An 18,562-nucleotide genomic window follows, 5' to 3' on the forward strand; every position below is an offset into this window, starting at 1 on the left:
AGAAACAGTGAAAGCATATGAAAATAGAGATTGTCTCCTTTATGTCTTAAGGCAGGGCCTTGGTCCCTTGGAAGGGAGGTGGAAGGATGCCATATCATTATAGTGACATGTGCCATTTCATAAACTCAAGGTTGGATCTGTGGGAAGACTGTTTTCCCTTCAGGAGAAACACAATAGGAACAGGGATTCTTTGTTCAATTTGGAACATTGGATGAAACATAATTATTCAGTTATTGCTTCAACATCTGGCATTTCTACTGACCAAGCAGATCTTAGCAAAGGCAATGTTATTTTGTTTACCCCAGCTTTCTCGTAGCTGATCACTATTAGCTAGGCCTCTGGTCTCCAGACCAAACTCTGGACTTTGGGTCTGGAAAAGAGCTGGCATAATTCATATATCAGGTTGTTTATATAACATGCACATGGATTTTAACCCTTCACCACTTATGTTTGTTCCTCCACAGACCCCCAGGTTCTCCTAACTTTGGGAGGTACCATTTATTCTTGCCTTTTAGATTCAGGTGCTCCCCTGGTAGAACTGTTACTGCCAAGCCAAAAAAAGGAAGCCTCATGGACAAAAGTATCCTGGTAATGGGGATAGGCGGTAAGCCATTTTACTGTTCCTTATTACAGGAAGCTATTGTAGAGATTTCTGGTGTCTCCGCCTCCGATGCCTTTCTGTCAGCTCCTTACTCTCTGGTTAATCTCTTGGGCCGAGATTTATTGTGTAAACTACGCACTCAGATTTTCTTTTCAGATGACAAGATCATTCTCCGCTTACCCCAACGCCAGCTTCCCCAGCTATGCGCCGCATTAACCCAGGCTTCAGAGGATCCGATCCTGCCCGTAGGTCCAACGAACCTACCCGAGTGACTCCGACAGAAGGTACAAGTCTTTATCTGGGGCACTTCGAAGGCGGACCTAGGCACTCTTCAAACAGAGCCAGTGCAAATAACTCAAAAACCAGGCATTAAAATTCCTCGGATTTGCCAGTATCCCATCCCCCAAGAGGCTCTGCTTGGCCTCCTGAACCTTATCACCACATTCCTGCGGTTGGGAGTGTTAGTTCGTACCAAGTCTCCTTTCAATACTCCGATCTTGCCAGTTAAAAAACCTAACACAGACTCAGATGAAAAATCGGTATACCGATTTGTCCAAGACTTACATGCAGTAAATAAGGTCGTTCAAGCTAAACACAATGTGGTGCCTAACCCTCACACAATCCTGACTGCCATTCCAGCAGGTACTGCTTGCTATTTGGTAATAGATTTGTGTAATGTCTTTTTCAGTATTCCTCTAAATCAAGACAGCTGGGATATCTTTGCATTCACATGGACGGACCCAGAGACCGGGAGAGCAGAGCAGCTGACCTGGACTCGACTACCGCAAGGATATGTTGAGTCTCCGACCATTTTCTCCTCTATCCTGACATGAGACTTAGCTAATATTAGCCTACTGGGTGGGTCTACGTATCTTTTATATGTGGATAATGTCCTGCTTTGTTCTCCAGATCAGGTAACATGTAAAACAGACACTATTTGTTTGTTAAATTGTCTGGCAGACAAAGGGCATAAGGTGTCCCCTTCTAAGCTTCAGTTTGCCAAGGACAAAGTCACTTATCTCGGTCATGTACTCACCCCAGAGCATCGAGCATTATCTAGTACCCGTATCCAGTCAATTCTGAACATTCCCTGACCAGAGACTAAACGTGAAATGCGGGGATTTTTAGGCCTTGCAGAATTCTGTCGTTCCTGAATTCCAGGTTTTTTGGAAATGGCAAAACCCCTTTTTGAACAAATAACCCATGACGCTGAGGAACCCCTCCACTGGAGTTCTGGGGCTGTTCAAGCCTTCCAGGGAATTAAAACAGCTTTGGCCACAGCCCCAGCCCTTGGACTCCCCGATTATCAAAAACCCTTTGTTCTCTATGTGCATAAGCGGCTAGGGTGGCCTCTGGTGTCCTTACTCAGACTTTTGGGCCTAGGGAACAGCCTGTGGCCTACTATTCCCAAAAATTGGATGCTATAGCGCAAGTCTTTCCTGGCTGACTCCGAGCAATGGTTGCCGTTTGTCTTCTGGTACCCCAAGCAGAGAAGGTTACCTTGGGCCATCCAGTGACCCTGTATACAGATGGTTCTGCGCGAGTCTTGGAGGGCCAACGGATATCCGGATTTGCAGTGACTACCCAGTTTAAGGTATTACAATCTGCACCTCTGGGACCCTCTACCTCAGCCCAGGCAGCAGAGTTAATAGCCCTCACCCGAGCATGTGAGTTGGCCGCAGGTCAGTCTGTAAACATTTATACTGACTCAAAATATGCCTTTGGCGTCTGCCATGCCACAGGCCAACTTTGGGCAAAACGCAGGTTTATTACCTCCAGTGGCACTAAGGTAGCTCCTGGGCCCTTAATCCTAAAATTATTGAAAGCCATACATTTGCCATCCAAGATTGCCATCATCCATGTCCGGGCCCATCAAAAGGGAGATGATCCCACTGTCCGTGGAAACCGACTGGCTGACACAGCTTTAAAAACGGCCTCCCTTCAACCTTTTGTTGCCAATCAAATGGTGCTCACGTCCTTCCCCTCACTAACTCCAGTCCCCTTTGTTCCTGAACCATCAGAGGTTAGTCATTAAAAAAACATTGGGGCCACTAAAACACTAGAGGGGGAATGGCAACTACCTGATGGGAAAAGAGCCCTACCCCGAGCTGCTCTGCAACCTGCCCTGCTTAAATTTCACCAAGAAACACATGGTGGAGTAGAGGCCATGGCAGCTACTGTAAACAGACTCTGGTATGCCCCTGAGGTATTCCAAGAAGCTAAACAAGTCCTTGCTACCTGTGACATTTGTGCAAAACCGAAAGCCCCCCCCCGGAGCAAGATTATGGGCATACACGCCCTTTGAACGGCTCCAAATTAACTACTCAGAGATGCCTAAGTGCCAAGGCTTCAAGTACCTTCTTGTAATCATGTGCCAAGTAACTGGCTGGACCGAAGCATTCCCAACTAGACGGGCAACTGCCTTGGAAGTGGGAAAGACCTTATTAAACCATGTCATTCCTAGGTTTGGCCTTCCTAGGTCTATTGACTCTGATCAAGGGACTCATTTCACTACCCAGGTTATTCAACACATTGCTAAGGCCCTGGGTATCACCTGGCTTCTACATACTCCTTGAAGACCACCGTCTTCTGAACAAGTAAAAAGAATAAACCAAACTTTAAAACGTAAACTCTCAAAACTGTGTGCACAGACTGGGTTAAAATGGCTTCAGGCCCTACCTCTGGCCCTTTTGGCAGTTCGAACTGCCCCTAGAGGCTGGCTCTTGTCTCTCACCCTTTGAACTTTTATTTGGCAAGCCATACACTGGAGTTGCTGATCCCGGACCTGTGACTGATTTAGCCACTTGAGGTAACGAGGAGCTAACCAGATATGTTGTTTCCCTCCAAACTACTCTCATATCTCTCCACAGGTATGCAGCTCAATTTCAGTCCCTACCCGCTGATGTCCCCGCCCACCGAATCACTCCAGGGGATTGGGTCTATGTAAAAAAGTGGAAACACGAGCCTCTCCAACCCCGGTGAGCGGGCCCTTTTCAAGTTCTTCTTACCTTCCACACTGCAATTCGAGTGAGGGAACAAAACACTTGGATTCACCACACCAGAGTCAAGCTAGCCCCTAGGCCGGGGCCAGAAGCAGACGACTCCAGACTTCGAGGAAGCCCCGCCAGCTCTTCCCACCGCGATCCGGAAGAGCTAGAAGCAGAGGATTCCTAAAAAGCTGAACCTCTCGAGGGACTAAAACTCTTGTTCTGGCAAACTAGATCCTAAGACTTTATAACCATAAATTTGCAGACAGTGGTGCAGTGGCTACTTCTTTCCAGTTTGCCCTTTATAAATGCTAACCCTCACCCAGCGGCTGGATCCCTGCAACGACTAGCCACATTGGGACACTTGTCTGATTGCTGGCTGTGTCACCGAACCCGTTCTAAGGAAGAAATAGGACTGTGGGCTGCACCTGCGAACCTCTCTAAAATACTCTCCTTACAAGTAATGAGGAAAACTAAATGGGCGTAAATTGGGGAATACCAGTATAACAATTATGGGAAGGTATCTAAAGTTTGGCATTACTACTGGGCTGCTAAGGGGGTCCCTCTTTTTGGTATCCTAGGGATTGGGTATAAATTGCCCCTTTGCTTAAAAAATATGAAGGAAGTTGGAAGGGAAGTGGGTTATCTTCCCCTTAAAGCCTGTAAACAAACCCTCCAGTTTAATGTCAAAAATAAAACCCTTTATCCATTAAAAACACCCAAGGCTACTCCCCTTGCCACCTGAGTACGGGTTTTACTACACAATCAACAGGCATGTATTATCAAGGGCAGTGGCTTCCCTCATTCCTCCCATTAGGCCCCATAAATAAAACGCATACATACTAAATGAATATTCACTCTGGTCTTCTGTTGCCTCACCCATCCCTTAAAAAAATGTCTGGATGCCAACACATGGGAACGCTTGCAAATTTCACAACCAAGTTGTTTGCTGTTACATATTGTGAAAGCATCCTAAATAATACCCATGCCCTAGGGCACCTAAATGTATCCCACTGGAGGTGTCAGGACTGAATCGTGGGTAACTCCAAACACCGGGATGTGAGGGTGGCCTGGCGCCATCGGATTGCGGGAAACACTCTTACCCTTTATTTAAAAAAACCCGGCTTGTATTTCATCTGTGGCAACAGTGCCTACAAAGCTCTCCCCCCAGGTTGGCAAGGTCAATGTGAGGTGGCCCGGGTGCTACCGGATGTCCAAATAAACCACATGTTAGACTCAAGTCAGATCCTCAACCTGGGAAGCTATTCTCACAAGCTCTTTACTCGCCCCATAAAACCTCAAGTTAAACATGCCGAAAATCCCCTGGTAGTCAGGCAAACGGGGTTTCATTCCTTTGTCCATGCATTTATTCCTGGGCTGGGGGTAGCAAAATTAAAAAGGGCGGTAGTAAATATTTCTGCGAAGCTTAAAAAGGCAGCTAATGCCTCCCTAAACGCCTTTCAAAGGTTACAGCAAAAAAAAATCAATAAAATAGCAAAATTAGCATTGCAAAATAGACATATGTTAAATGCCATAAATGCTAAAGTGTGTGTGGGGGGGGGCTTGTACTCACATTAAAAAAAATGCTGTTTTTATATTAATCGCTCTGGCTTAATTAAAAAAAATCTGCTGTTGTTTTCCATGTTGTATCTCTTAATCATACCTTAAACTTTAAAAATCTCCTCCCAGACCTTGGGTCCTGGTTCACAGGACTTTTCCGAACAATTGTTAAATAAATTATTTTCCTTCTTTTCTTTTTGTGTGTTATTTGGGTATTGTTACAATGTGCAAAAGGTCTGTGTAAAGCTGTCACAAAAGGCTCTGCTACCCAAAAAATCTGTCCCTCCAGGTTAATCGCAAATTGCGCAACAGGCCTGACAATTTAAGTTTGTCAGGCCCGAAGGGGGGACTGTAATAGTCAGCAGTGACCCCCCCACCCCCTTAACAATCTAGCAGCCGTTATGGCTACCAACGGCCATTAGGGGTAGCAGGCGCCTCACGTACACAGCTATCCTAAACTTTTTAACTATCTTGTCTCCCCTGCCTTAAGGCAGAAAAAACTGGCTCCAAACCGGTTTTCACTGACCAAATAGCAAAAGTGCAGGGTCTGGCAACCACCAATCAAGTGTTAACATGGCAAAAGTCTTTGTCTAAGTGTGTATAAAAGTTCTGTAAAATTTGTATAAAACAAAGTCTTTGTACCAAGGTGCAAGGCTCTCCTTTTTTCTGCAAAAATAAAGCAACCCTTCCTTATCCCTGTCTGGCTGTTATTGGCTCTTAGCTAGGTGGACCCAATATTTTGGTACCAATAGGATGAAATTTAATAGTGAAAAGTGAAAGGTCATGCATTTAGGGATTAATAACAAGAATTTGTTATAAGCTGGCGACGCATCAGTTGAAAGTAACAGAGGAGGAGAAGGATCTCAGACTATTGGTTGATCACAGGATGACTATGAGCCGCCAATGTGATATGGCTGTGAAAAAAGGTAATGTGGTCTTGGGATGCATCAGGCGAGGTATTTCCAGTAGAGATAAGGAGGTGTTAGTACTGTTATACAAAGCACTGGTGAGATCTCATCTGGAATACTGTGTGCAGTTTTGGTCTCCCATGTTTAAGAAGGATGAATTCAAACTGGAACAGATACAGAGAAGTGCTACTAGGATGAGCCGAGGAATGGAAAACCTGTCTTATGAAAGGAGACTCAAAGAGCTTGGCTTGTTTAGCCTAGCCAAAAGAAGGCTGAGGTGAGATACGATTGCTCTCTATAAATATAGCAGAGGGATAAATACCAGGGAGGGAGAGGAATTATTTAAGCTCAGTACCAATGTGGACACAAGAACAAATGGATAGAAACTGGCCGTCAGGAAGTTTAGACTTGAAATTAGACAAAGGTGTCTAACCATCAGAGGAGTGAAGTTCTGGAACAGCCTTCCAAGGGGAGCAGTGGGGGCAAAAGACATATCTGGCTTCAAGACTAAGCTTGATAAGTTTATGGAGGAGATGGTATGATGGGATAGCCTAATTTTGGCAATTAATTGATCTTTGACTATTAGCGATAAATATGCCCAATGGCCTGTGATGGGATGTTAGATGCGGTGGGATCTGAGTTACTACAGAGAATTCTTTCCTGGGTGTCTGGCTGGTGAGTCTTGCCCACGTGCTCAGCTTTTAGCTGATCGCCATATTTGGGGTCGGGAAGGAATTTTCTTCCAGGACAGATTGGCAGAGGCCCTGGGGTTTTTTCGCCTTCCTCTGCAGCGTGGGGCCAGGGTCACTTGCTGGAGGATTTTCTGCATCTTGAAGTCTTTAAACCATGATTTGAGGACTTCAATAGCTCAGACATAGGTTAGGGGTTTGATGCAGGAGTGGGTGGGTCAGATTCTGTGGCCTGCATTGTGCAGGAGGTCAGACTAGACGATCATAATGGTCCCTTCTGACCTTAAAGGCTATGATTCTATGCTATGGACAGTACAGGGGAGCCAGTGTCTCCATGAGATCTCATCTCCCCCTGCAGAGTAAGGCTGGGGGCACGTAGGGCATCCCTCACACCCCTTGCTCTCTTAGACCCAGCCCCACTGAGCAGAGGCCACTGTCAGGCTTCCTGTGCTGCATCTGTAACCCAGCACAGGCATCGACCTGCCCCTGGTGACAGCTCTTGCCTGCATCCTGAAGCATATTGCGCAGTATGCTGCACCCCCTGGAAACAAGCGATAGGTTTGTAGGCAGCACTCTCTTGCCTTCAGTCTGCCCCAGGCACACTCCCCTACCATCCGGCAACTGCTCTGGGGGTGACTGAGCCTTCTGCTGCCAGGTGCTCTCTCATCATGGTTCAGCTTCATAAGCAGGGCAGGGAGTGGGCCTGGCCACCAACACAATAGTGGGCACCAGACACCCCATTGATAGCCACGTCATGTGGGAGGACCAAAGCCCCTGCCCTACATGGCTCAGGAAGGCCATCTGCTCAAAGCCAGCCAGTATTTTGAGGCCCTTAGTAATCACCACCACCCATGGGCAAACCACAGGAATAATCACCTCCCAAACCTCCATCACCACAACACCGACGGTTGGCTTGTCACCACCAAACTGACCAGCCACCGATCTGCAGCAGTCTTGGGTGGCCAGCTTCCATATGGCAATGGCAACCCATTTCTGGATTGGTGTAGCCTCCCTGCATCCTGGGGCTCAAGGGTCAGGCAAGCTCATCACAAGGCTCCTGTTTACTGAGTTGGTGGGTGTGACATTCCCCTCTGGTGCTATCGGTGAGCTGCTAGGTCACTCCAGTCCTTTACTCTGGGAGCCAGCCTTACCCTGCTCTACTGTGAGAACCCCCACTCCTGAGCTGTTCACACACAGCCTCTGGCATGTAAGCTGCTCCTTGGATTGTGCAACCGAATTTTACACTAGCCAATATCTCCGGTCCCAGACACAACCTCCGTCTTGCAGTGTCCATTTATGCCCGCTGGATGCTACAAGTTTATATGAGTTCATCAATTTAACAAAGAAATTGATATGCACCAGGTTTGTTATCCCAAGGGGAGTCTCTGACACGCTTCAAACCAAAAGCACTGCTTCAGGTAGAATAAACAAACAAATTTATTAACTATAAAAAGTGATTATAAGTCAAAGCACAAGTCAGATTTGGTCAAATGAAATAAAAGCAAAACGCATTCTAAGCTGATCTTAACACTTTCAATGTCCTTACAAACTTAGATACTTCTCACCACAGGCTGGCTGGTTGCCCTTCAGCCAGGCTCTCCCTTTTCATCAGCACTTCAGTCACTTGGAGGTGATGTCTGTGGATGGAGGTGGAAAAGAGAGGAAGAGCATGGCAAACGTCTCGCCCTTTTATCATGTTCTTTCTTTCCTCTTGGCTTTGCTCCCCCACTTCAGAGTTGGGTGAGCATTACCTCATCGCAGTCCCAAACTGACCAAAGGAAGGGGGGTGACTCACTCGAGAGTCCAACAGATCCTTTGTTGCTGCCTAGGCCAATGTCCTTTGTTCCTGTGAGGCTGGGCTGGGTTTGTCCCATACATGCCCTGATGAGGTGTGAACTGCCCCTCTGCGCTTGGAGAGTTTTGCTTGGGCCTGTTTTAAGCCATGAGGACACATTTTCAGCCTCATAACTATATACATGAAATTACAACCTATAACATTACTATAACATTACTGTAACACCACTATAAGAACAATGCTCAGTGCATCACGTGCCTTCCGAAGACACCCGACACGACAAACTTTGCATTGGATACTACACAATCATTTTACAAGGATGAACATGGGGGTATAGGGTGTTCCCATGAGGTACATACCATCACAGTGGGCTAAAAACACTTCCACACACTGGCCCCGAGGACAGACAAGTTCTCCCACAATACATTACAAAAAGTTCAGAGTGTGGCTTGGTTTAAAAATTGCCAGTTATGGGGAATCTGCCACAATCGTTGGCTGTTAATAATGTGTGCCTTATTTCCAGTCTGAATTTGTCTGGCTCCAAATTCCAGATTGGATCTTGTTAGACCTTTGCCTGCTAGATTGAAGAGCTCATTATACACTTTCTGCTTAAAGTAGGTTCTTAGGGTATGTCTACACTACGGGATTAATCCGAATTTAGATAATTCGGATTTGAAAAACAGGTTGTATAAAGTCGAAATGGATGCGGCCACACTAAGCACATTACTTCGGTGGTGTGCGTCCAAGTACCAGGGCTAGCGTCAATTTCTGCACCGTTGCACTGTGGGTAGCAATTCCATAGCTATCCCATAGTTCCTGCAGTCTCCCGCGTCCATTGGGATTGTGGGTTAAGATCCCAGTGCCTGATGGGACAAAAAACATCGTCACAGGTGGTTCTGGGTACAGCCTCACCTCCTCCCTCCCTCCCTCCCTGCATGAAAGCAACGGACAGCAGACAACCATTTTCGCGCCTTTTTTCCTGGGTGGGTGAACACTGCAGACTCCATACCATGGCAAGCATGGAGCCCGCTGAGCTCAAGACAGCAGTCATGAATATTGTAAACACCTCGCGCGTTCTCGTGGAGTTTATGCTCAGCCAGGACCAGAAAAACGAGGCGAGGAGGCAGCGGCGGCGGCAGCGCAGCGACAAGCATGATGAGGACATGGACACGGACACGGATACAGAATTCAGTGAAACCACGGGCCCCGGAGCTTTGGAGATCATGTTGTTAATGGGGCAGATTCTATCCATGGAACGCCGATTCTGGGCAAGGGAAACAAGCACAGACTGGTGGGACCGCATAGTGTTGCAGGTCTGGGACGATTCCCAGTGGCTGCAGAACTTTCGCATGCGTAAGGGCACTTTCATGGAACTTTGTGACTTGCTGTCCCCTGCCCTGAAACGCCAGAATACCAAGATGAGAGCAGCCCTCACAGTTGAGAAGCGCGTGGCGATAGCCCTGTGGAAGCTTGCAACGCCAGACAGCTACCGGTCAGTCGGGAATCAATTTGGAGTGGGCAAATCTACTGTGGGGGCTGCTGTGATGCAAGTAGCCAACGCAATCACTCAGGTGCTGCTACGAAAGTTTGTGACTCTGGGAAATGTGCAGGCTATAGTGGATGGTTTTGCTGCAATGGGATTCCCTAACTGTGGTGGGGCAATAGACGGAACCCATATCCCTATCTTGGCACCGGAGCACCAAGCCACCGAGTACATAAACCGCAAGGGGTACTTTTCAATGGTGCTGCAAGCACTTGTGGATCACAAGGGACGTTTCACCAACATCAACGCGGGCTGGGCGGGAAGGGTTCATGACGCTCGCGTCTTCAGGAACACTACTCTGTTTAAAGGGCTGCAGCAAGGGACTTACTTTCCGGACCAGAAAATAACCGTTGGGGATGTTGAAATGCCCATAGTTATTCTTGGGGACCCAGCCTACCCCTTAATGCCATGGCTTATGAAGCCATACACAGGCAGCCTGGACAGGAGTCAGGAGCTGTTTAACTACAGGCTAAGCAAGTGCAGAATGGTGGTAGAATGTGCATTTGGCTGTTTAAAAGGTCGCTGGCGTTCATTATTGACTCGCTCTGACCTCAGCCAAAGAAATCTCCCCATTGTTATTTCTGCTTGCTGTGTGCTCCACAATCTCTGTGAAAGTAAGGGGGAGACCTTTATGGCGGGGTGGGAGGCTGAGGCAAACCGCCTGGCTGCTGATTACGTGCAGCCAGACACCAGGGCGATTAGAAGAGCACACCATGAAGCGCTGTGCATCAGAGAAGCTTTAAAAACCAGTTTCATGGCTGGCCAGGGTACAGTGTGAAATATCTGTTTGTTTCTCCTTCATGAAAACCCGCCCCCTTTATTGACTGATTTTCTGTAAGGAACCCACCCTGACCCTTCCCCCAGCTTTCTTTCAAACCAAATAAAGTCACTATCATTTAAAAATCATTTATTCTTTATTAATAGATTAGAAAAAGAGGGAGGGAACCCGGGTGGTATTTGGGAGGAGGATTGCTGGGAAGGAAAAAGCCACAAAGAAAAGCTTAAAAAAATGACAGCCTTTTGCTTGGGCTGTCTACTGGGGTGGAATGGGAAGGTGTACGGAGCCTCCCCCCCCGAGTTCTTACACGTCTGGGTGAGGAGGATACGGAACATGGGGAGGGGGGAGGGTGGAACAGGGGCTGAAGCGGCAGTCTGTTTTCCAGCAGCCGTTCCTGAACCTCCACCAGACGCCGGAGCAGCCCCAGCGTTGCATCCTTCGTCCTCTGGTCTTCCTGCCGCCATCTCTCATCTCGAGCGTCTCTCCTCTCCTCACGTTGGTCCCTCCTCTCCTCACGTTGGTCCCTCCTCTCCTCACGTTCACTGACTTCTTTCCTATAGTTTGAAACTGTTTCCTTCCACTCATTCACATGAGCTCTGTCACTGCGGCTGGATTCCATAATTTCAGAAAACATCTCGTCTCGCGTTTTCTTCTTACGACGCCTTATCTGTGATAACCTTCGGGATGGAGGGGGGAGGCTTGAGGAATTTGCAGCTGCTGTAGGGAGGGGAAAAAAGAGAGAATTGTTTTAAAAGCTACATTTTGCAGAACAATGCTTATACTCTTTCACGGTGACCAACACTATTCACATTACATAGCACATGTGATTTCTGTGCAAGGTCGCATTTTGCCTCTTAATGCTGAGTGCCTGTGGCTTTGCTGCTAGAGATCACAGGTCTGGGCAACAGAATTCGGCTTGCATGCGGCCATGGTAAGCTTCTGCCCTCCTTTCCCACATACCAAGCATAGCTTGTAGAGTGCTGCAGAAGCCTGGCCAATCTAAGCCAGTTTGGGGGGGGCAGTGTGGGGGGGCTTGTCTGGGCCCCTTCAGGCAAGTAGAGTGCTGCAGTTTTTCTGTTAACATTCAGCAGCACCAGAAAACAAACTAACCCCCCCCCCCCCCTCGCCATGAATTCTCTGGGATGATCGCTGTACCCCTCCCCCCCACCGCGTGGCTGGTATCAGGGAAGATCCCTGCAGGCACCAAACTAACCCCCCCCGCCGCCGCCGCCCCCCTCCCGCCATGAATTCTCTGGGATGATCACGGTACCCCTCCCCCCACCGCGTGGCTGGTAACAGGGAAGATCCCTGCTAGCCTAATGCGAAAAGCTCTGGGCCAATTCCCCCCCTGCGCTTGGCTAACTTCAGGGAAGGATTTCTTTTCAGACACAGGCAAACAGCCGAATAGGAACTGCCACCTCTGTCCCCTTAATTAAGTTCCCGTATTTCAACCAGGTTACCAGGAGTGATATCACTCTCCTGAGGATTACACAACAAGATACAGAACGGATGTTGCTTGAATGCCAGCAAACACCGGGACCATATGCTGCCAGGCTTTGTCAGGCAATGATACCAGATTACTTGCTGCAAGCATGGCGTGGTCAAGTGTCCTACCATGGAGGAGGCAATAAGGATGCACTGCCCAGAAACCTTCTGGCAAGGCTTTCGGAGTACCTCCAGGAGAGCTTCATGGAGATGTCCCTGGAGGATTTCCGCTCCATCCCCATACACGTTAACAGACTTTTCCAGTAGCTACAGACTTTTCCAGTAGCTGAACTGACCGCGAATGCAAAGTCAGGCAAAGTAATCATTAAAAACCGTTTGCTTTTAAAACAAGTTTTATATTTTAAAAGGTAAACTCACCTGAGGTCCCTTCCATGGGGTCAGAGTCTTGGGTACTGGCTTGGGAGGCTTGGGAGGGTACTTCAGTCAGGGTGAGAAAAAGATCCTGGCTGTTGGGGAGAATGGAGTGCTGTGTGCTCTCTGCAAGCTCATCCTCCTCCTCCTCCTCCTCCTCTACCCCATCGGCAGAATCCTCAGGCGTCGCTAATGAGACTATCCCCGACCCAGAATCCACGAACACAGGTGGGGTAGTGGTGGCAGCCCCCCCTAGAATTGCATGCAGCTCGGCGTAGTAGCGGCATGTCCGCGGCTCTGACCCGGAGCGACCGTTTGCCTCCTTTGTTTTTTGATAGGCTTGTCTGAGCTCCTTCACTTTCACGCGGCACTGATCTGAGTCCCTATTGTGGCCTCTCTCCATCATGCCCTTGGAGATTTTTTCAAAAGTTTTTGCATTTCGTCTTTTAGAACGAAGTTCTGCAAGCACTGAATCTTCTCCCCATACAGCGATCAGATCCAGTATCTCCCTCACGGTCCATGCTGGTGCTCTTTTTCGATTATCAGCCTGCATGGTTACCTGTGATGATGAGCTATCTGTGGTCACCTGTGCTCTCCACGCTGGGCAAACAGGAAATGGAATTCAAATGTTCGCGGGGCTTTTCCTGTCTACCTGGCCAGTGCATCCGAGTTTAGATTGCTGTCCAGAGCGGTCACAATGATGCACTGCACTGTGGGATAGCTCCCGGAGGCCAATACCATCGAATTGCGGCCACACTAACCCTAATTCGAATTGCTAAAATCGATTTTGGCACTACTCCGCTCGTCGGGGTGGAGGACAGAAATCGATTTAAAGGGCCCTTTACATCAAAATAAATAGCGTCGTTGTGTGGACGGTTGCAGGGTTAATTCGAATTAAAGCTGATAAATCCGAATTAAAGTCGTAGTGTAGACCAGGCCTTAGAAACTATGATCAAGTCACCCCATAACCGTCTCTTTGCTAAGCTAAATAGACAGAGTTCCTTAAGTCTCACTGTGAGGCAGGTTGTCCAATCCTTACATCATTCTGGCAGCTATTCTCTGAATTTCTCCAATGTTTCTACATCCTCTTGAACTGTATGCACCAGAACTGGACACAGAATTCCAGCAGCAGTCACACCAGTGCCAAACACAGAGGTGAAATAACCTTTCTGCTCCTACTCAAGGTCCCCCTGTTTATACATCCAAAGATCACATTAGACCTTTTGGCACAGTGTCACATTGGCAGCTCACATTCAGCTGATTGTCCAAGATGATCTCCAAGTCTTTTTCAGAGTCGCTGCTTCTCAGGATAGGGCCCCCCGCATCCAGTAAGTGTGGCCTGCGTTCTTTGTTCCTCGCTGTACATTTACATTTGGCCATATTAAAACACACATTGTTTGCTTTGTTCCCCGTTTACCAAGTGATCCAGACCGCTCTGTATTAGTGACCTGTCCTCTTCATTATTTACCATTCCTCCAATATTTGTATCATCTGCAAACTTTATCAGTGATGATTTTTTGCCTTCTTCCAAGTCATCAATAAAAATGTTGAACAGCGTAGGGTCAAGCTCCGATCCCTGTTGGACCCCACTGGGGAAACACCTATTAATGAGGATTCCCTTTTTACAGATAACTTTTGAGACCTGTCATCCAGCTAGTTTTTAATCCAGTTAGTAGGTGCCAGCATGTTAATTTCATACTGTTCTAGTTTCTTCATCAAAATGTTGTGTGTTAAGTCAAATGCCTCACGAAATTCTAAGTATATCAGCGATATTACCTTTATCAACCCAACTTGTAATCACATCAAAAAAAGATATCAAGTTAGTTTAAGCGGATCTATTTTCTGTAAACCCATGCTATTGGCATTAATGATATTACTCTCCTTTAATTCTTTATTGATTGAGTTGGATATCTAACATTCCATTATTTTGCCTGGGATCAATGCCAGTCTGACAAGCCTATAATTACCCAAGGTGTCCTATTTACCCTTTTAAAATACTGGCACAACATTAGCTATCTTCCAGTCCTCTGGAACTTCCCCAGTGTACTAAGAGTTATCGAAAATCAGCATTAATAGGTGAGCAAGCTCCTCGGCCAGCTCTTTTAAAACGCTTAGATGCAAGTTATCTGGATCCGCTGCTTTAAAAATAGCTGCTGCTAACATCCCCCTTCATCACTGTTAGAATAGAAAGTATTTCTCACCATCATATAACATGAATACATTAACTGGCATTTTCCTAAATGGAAAACAAATATTTATTGAACGCTTTGGCCTTCTCTACATTATTATTGTCAGCTCTACCATTTCCACCTAGTAATGGACAAATACCATTGTTAGGTTTCCTTTTGTTCTGAATATTCTTAAAATGTGTTTTTATTGTCCTTAACTTGGCTGGCCATAGATAGTCCCCTTGTGTCCTTTTGCTTCCCTTAGCAATTTTCTACAATTCTTAGAATCTAATTTATATTTTCCCCCATATGTTATGTATTGTATTTTTTTATAGCTGCTTTCTCTTCTCCTCTAAATCAGGTTGCTTGTTTTCTTTTCACCTGTGTAGCCTTCTTTCTAGCTTGGGAAATTTAGGCTTTTTGGGCATCTAGTGCAATGTTCTTATACAACTCCAAAATATCATTTACAATTTTCTGATTAAATCCTTTCTCCCAGTTCATTTGACTCATCACTGTTTGCAGCTTGAAACTGGCCCATTTAAAGCACAAGTGTAGATATAATTATACTGGTTTGGACATTATTCGGTTTGCACATTACAAATGTAATCAAGTCATGATCACTGGCACCTAAGCAATGATCAATAAGCCCAAGATGCTGCTCCCTAATAATAAAATAAAATAAGACACAGTTCTTATCTAGTGCTTTTCATCATTAGACCGCAAAGTGTTTTACAAAGGTCAGTAACATCCCCATTTTGCCGACAGGGAAATTGAGGCAGAGAGCTGGGCAGTGACTTGTCCAAGGGCACCCAACAGGCCAGTGGTGCAGCCAGGAATCCTTCTCCTCTGGTTTCCATCCCAATGCTCCCCGTTACATGATTCCCAAGCAATTAATCACCCCAGAAATGTGCTCCCTTCCCCCGAGCCCACAACTCACAGCTGACCCCACATGCCTCGAATGGCGTGTGATGCAGAACATGTCACTCATGTGAATGCACCTCTGAACTCTGTGTCTCTGCTGACCAAGGAGAGCTGTGAGTGGGATGTGGTGGAGGGAGAGGGGAGTGGCATGTTAAAGGGATATTTGCTGTACTTAAAACACCACAAGCTGAGAAAAGGAGGCAAAGGATACTGCTCAGTGGACTCTGGGACAGGAGTTTTGCTAATGGTCAGATGTGTTCAAATCATGGTTGTAGCATTTTCCCAAATTAATGCCAGGCTCCTGTCTTCTTTTTATTAAATTTTTTCTCTGCTATACAGTGCTTGCCAGGGTGGAAGTACTGCCTCTTAGAGGTATGGTGCTTAATTTCCCCAGATTACTGGGTGAGGGCTCAGGCCGGTTCTGTGTTGAATTGTTAAAAGGGACCCCTGGATATTGAGCCCAGCGCTTGTTGCTGCCAGCTCCACCTGGCAAAAGGGTCACACCACTGTCTCCTCCCCGCCTCACCCCATCCCCACTCAGAGAACATAAAAACATAAGAACAGGCCTACTGGGTCAGACCAAAGGTCCATGTAGCCCAGTATCCTGTCTTCCGACAGTGGCCAGAGCCAGGTGTTCCAGAGGAAATGAACAGAACAGGTAATCATCAAGTGATCCATTCCCTGTCACTCATTCCCAGCTTCTGGCAAACAGAGGCTAGGGACACCATTCCTGCCTATCCTGGCTAATAGCCATTGATGAGCCTATCCTCCATGAATTCATTTAGTTCTTTTTTGAACCCTGTTATCGTCTTGGCCTTCACAACATCGTTTGGCAAGGAGTTCCACAGGTTGACTGTATGTTGTGTGAAGAAATACTTCCTTTTATTTGTTTTAAACCTGCTGCCTACTAATTTCATTTGGTGACCCCTAGTTCTTGTGTTATGAGAAGGAGTAAACAACACTTTCTTATCTACTTTCTCGTCACCAGTCATGATTTTATAGACCTCAATCATATCTCCCCTTAGCCGTCTCTTTTCCAAGCTGAAAAGTCCCAGTCTTATTAATCTCTCCTCATATGGAAGCCATTCCATACCCCTAATCATCTTTGTTGCCCTTTTCTAAACCTTTTCCAATTCCAATATATCTTTTTTGGGATGGGGCGACCACATCTGCACACAGTATTCAAAATGTGGGCGTACCATGGATTTATATAGAGGCAACATGATGTTTTCTATCCCTGTCTTAATTATTCCCAGCATTCTGTTCGCTTTTTTGACTGCTGCTGCATGGGGAGAGGCACGGCTGGCCTGCTACTGGTAGCAAATTACATCAGAGAGCAGTTTTTGTAATCCTTTACATACGAGTAACTGCTGCAGGTAGCAAAGTCCTACAGGGAGCAGGTTCTCGCACTGCACCGGCCAGCGCTGGGTGGTGCCGTGGCAGGCGATTTAGAAGTTCCGATTGGACGCTGTCTCTGAGAGCTCGTGCCCCCCAGTCTCAGTGAGCTCCAAGTGCAAACCACCAATTTGAATTCACATCCTGAGTGCCCAATGACGGGGCGGAGGGCAGGACCGGAGCCACGATATCCCCGCCCTGTCAGCAGACCGACCAATCACAGCTAAAGCTGGGTTTGAAAAAAAGTGCGCGCAGCTGGAGGATACCAAAATGCTTTACAAACTGCAACAATCATTGCTAATTTAATATTGTCCCCATTGTTGGTATTACATATTACTTCTCTCTAGGTACTTGACCAGAAACTCCAATACAATAACTATGTCCATTTGTTATTTCTAAGAATTATCTCCTGGTTAATAGTTACCTTCCATCTCACAGGAGAGAGCTTATTGCCCACTTGTTGGACCAGGTACATTTGTCATTTACTTAACTTTCAGATTACCTAAAATACGGTATCGTAGGATTTTCAGATAATGCTTCAAAAGGTGAAAATATAAATAATTGTGATTTAATTATATCACAACATTTAGAAATACAAATGCAATCTACAAAGACATGCTATATTTTGTAAAAAGTGTAAACAGTCAAAAATGACTTTAAATAAATCATAAGTATGTTACAATATTCATAGTCATAGAATCTGAGGTCAAAAGGGATCACCAGACCATCTAGTCTGACCTATATATCACAAAAGGGATGGCCAACCCACCCAGCACTCGCACACTAATCCCAACAACTAAAATTAAACTAAGGCTATGTCTACACTACCACTTATGGTGTTATAATTTACGTCACTCCGGGGTGCGAATAAGCCACCTCACTGAGTGACATAAATTACACCGACCTGAGCCCTGGTGTGGACAGTGCTATGTTGGAGCTTCTCCTGCTGACATAGCTGCCCCCACTCATTGTGGGTGGATTAATTAAGTCAACAGGAGATCTGTCTCCTGTCTGCTTAGAGCGGCTACACTAGAGAGCTTAGAGAGACAGCCGCATCAATGCATCATAGCCCTCAGCAGACTAAACTATTACATGCCACAAGCAGAGAATAGAAGGGATGGATGTACATTAATGCCCAAGGCCCCTGCAATGGAAACTGATTAACTGAGATGTACCCAGACAATCCTGGCAATCAGTCTGCACTTCATGCTGCAGCGGAAGGCCAAAAACTCCCAAGGTCATTGCCAATTTGCCCTGGGATTGCAGGGGGCGGGGGGGAGGGGAAATTCTTTCCTGTTCCTACACATGGTGATCACAAACAAATAAATTACTTTAAATAAATCATAACTATATAACTTCA

At 46.5% G+C, this 18,562-nt stretch overlaps 1 protein-coding gene across 1 annotated transcript; it reads right to left on the reverse strand.

Moving 5' to 3' along the window:
- Positions 1-10,975: 10,975 nt before the first annotated feature.
- LOC128832052 (SRRM2 protein homolog rsr-2-like) lies at positions 10,976-13,523 on the reverse strand. The gene is made up of 2 exons (XM_054019096.1): positions 12,725-13,523; positions 10,976-11,578 (listed from the first exon to the last, which is right to left on the reverse strand). The coding sequence occupies exons 1-2, from the start codon at positions 13,269-13,271 to the stop codon at positions 11,085-11,087; spliced, it is 1,041 nt and encodes a 346-aa protein (XP_053875071.1). The 5' UTR covers positions 13,272-13,523; the 3' UTR covers positions 10,976-11,084.
- Between the last annotated feature and the right edge of the window lie 5,039 nt (positions 13,524-18,562).

This window comes from Malaclemys terrapin, chromosome 2 (assembly GCF_027887155.1).
Source record: "Malaclemys terrapin pileata isolate rMalTer1 chromosome 2, rMalTer1.hap1, whole genome shotgun sequence".
Lineage (NCBI taxonomy): Eukaryota > Metazoa > Chordata > Testudines > Emydidae > Malaclemys > Malaclemys terrapin.

Coding starts and splice junctions, on each gene's coding strand:
- LOC128832052 (XM_054019096.1), bottom strand. CDS start 13,271: ATGCAGGCTGATAATCGAAAAAGAGCACCAGCATGGACCGTGAGGGAG. Junction 11,579..12,724: donor CCCCATGGAAGGGACCTCAG/GTGAGTTTACCT, acceptor CCCTCCCTACAG/CAGCTGCAAATTCCTCAAGC.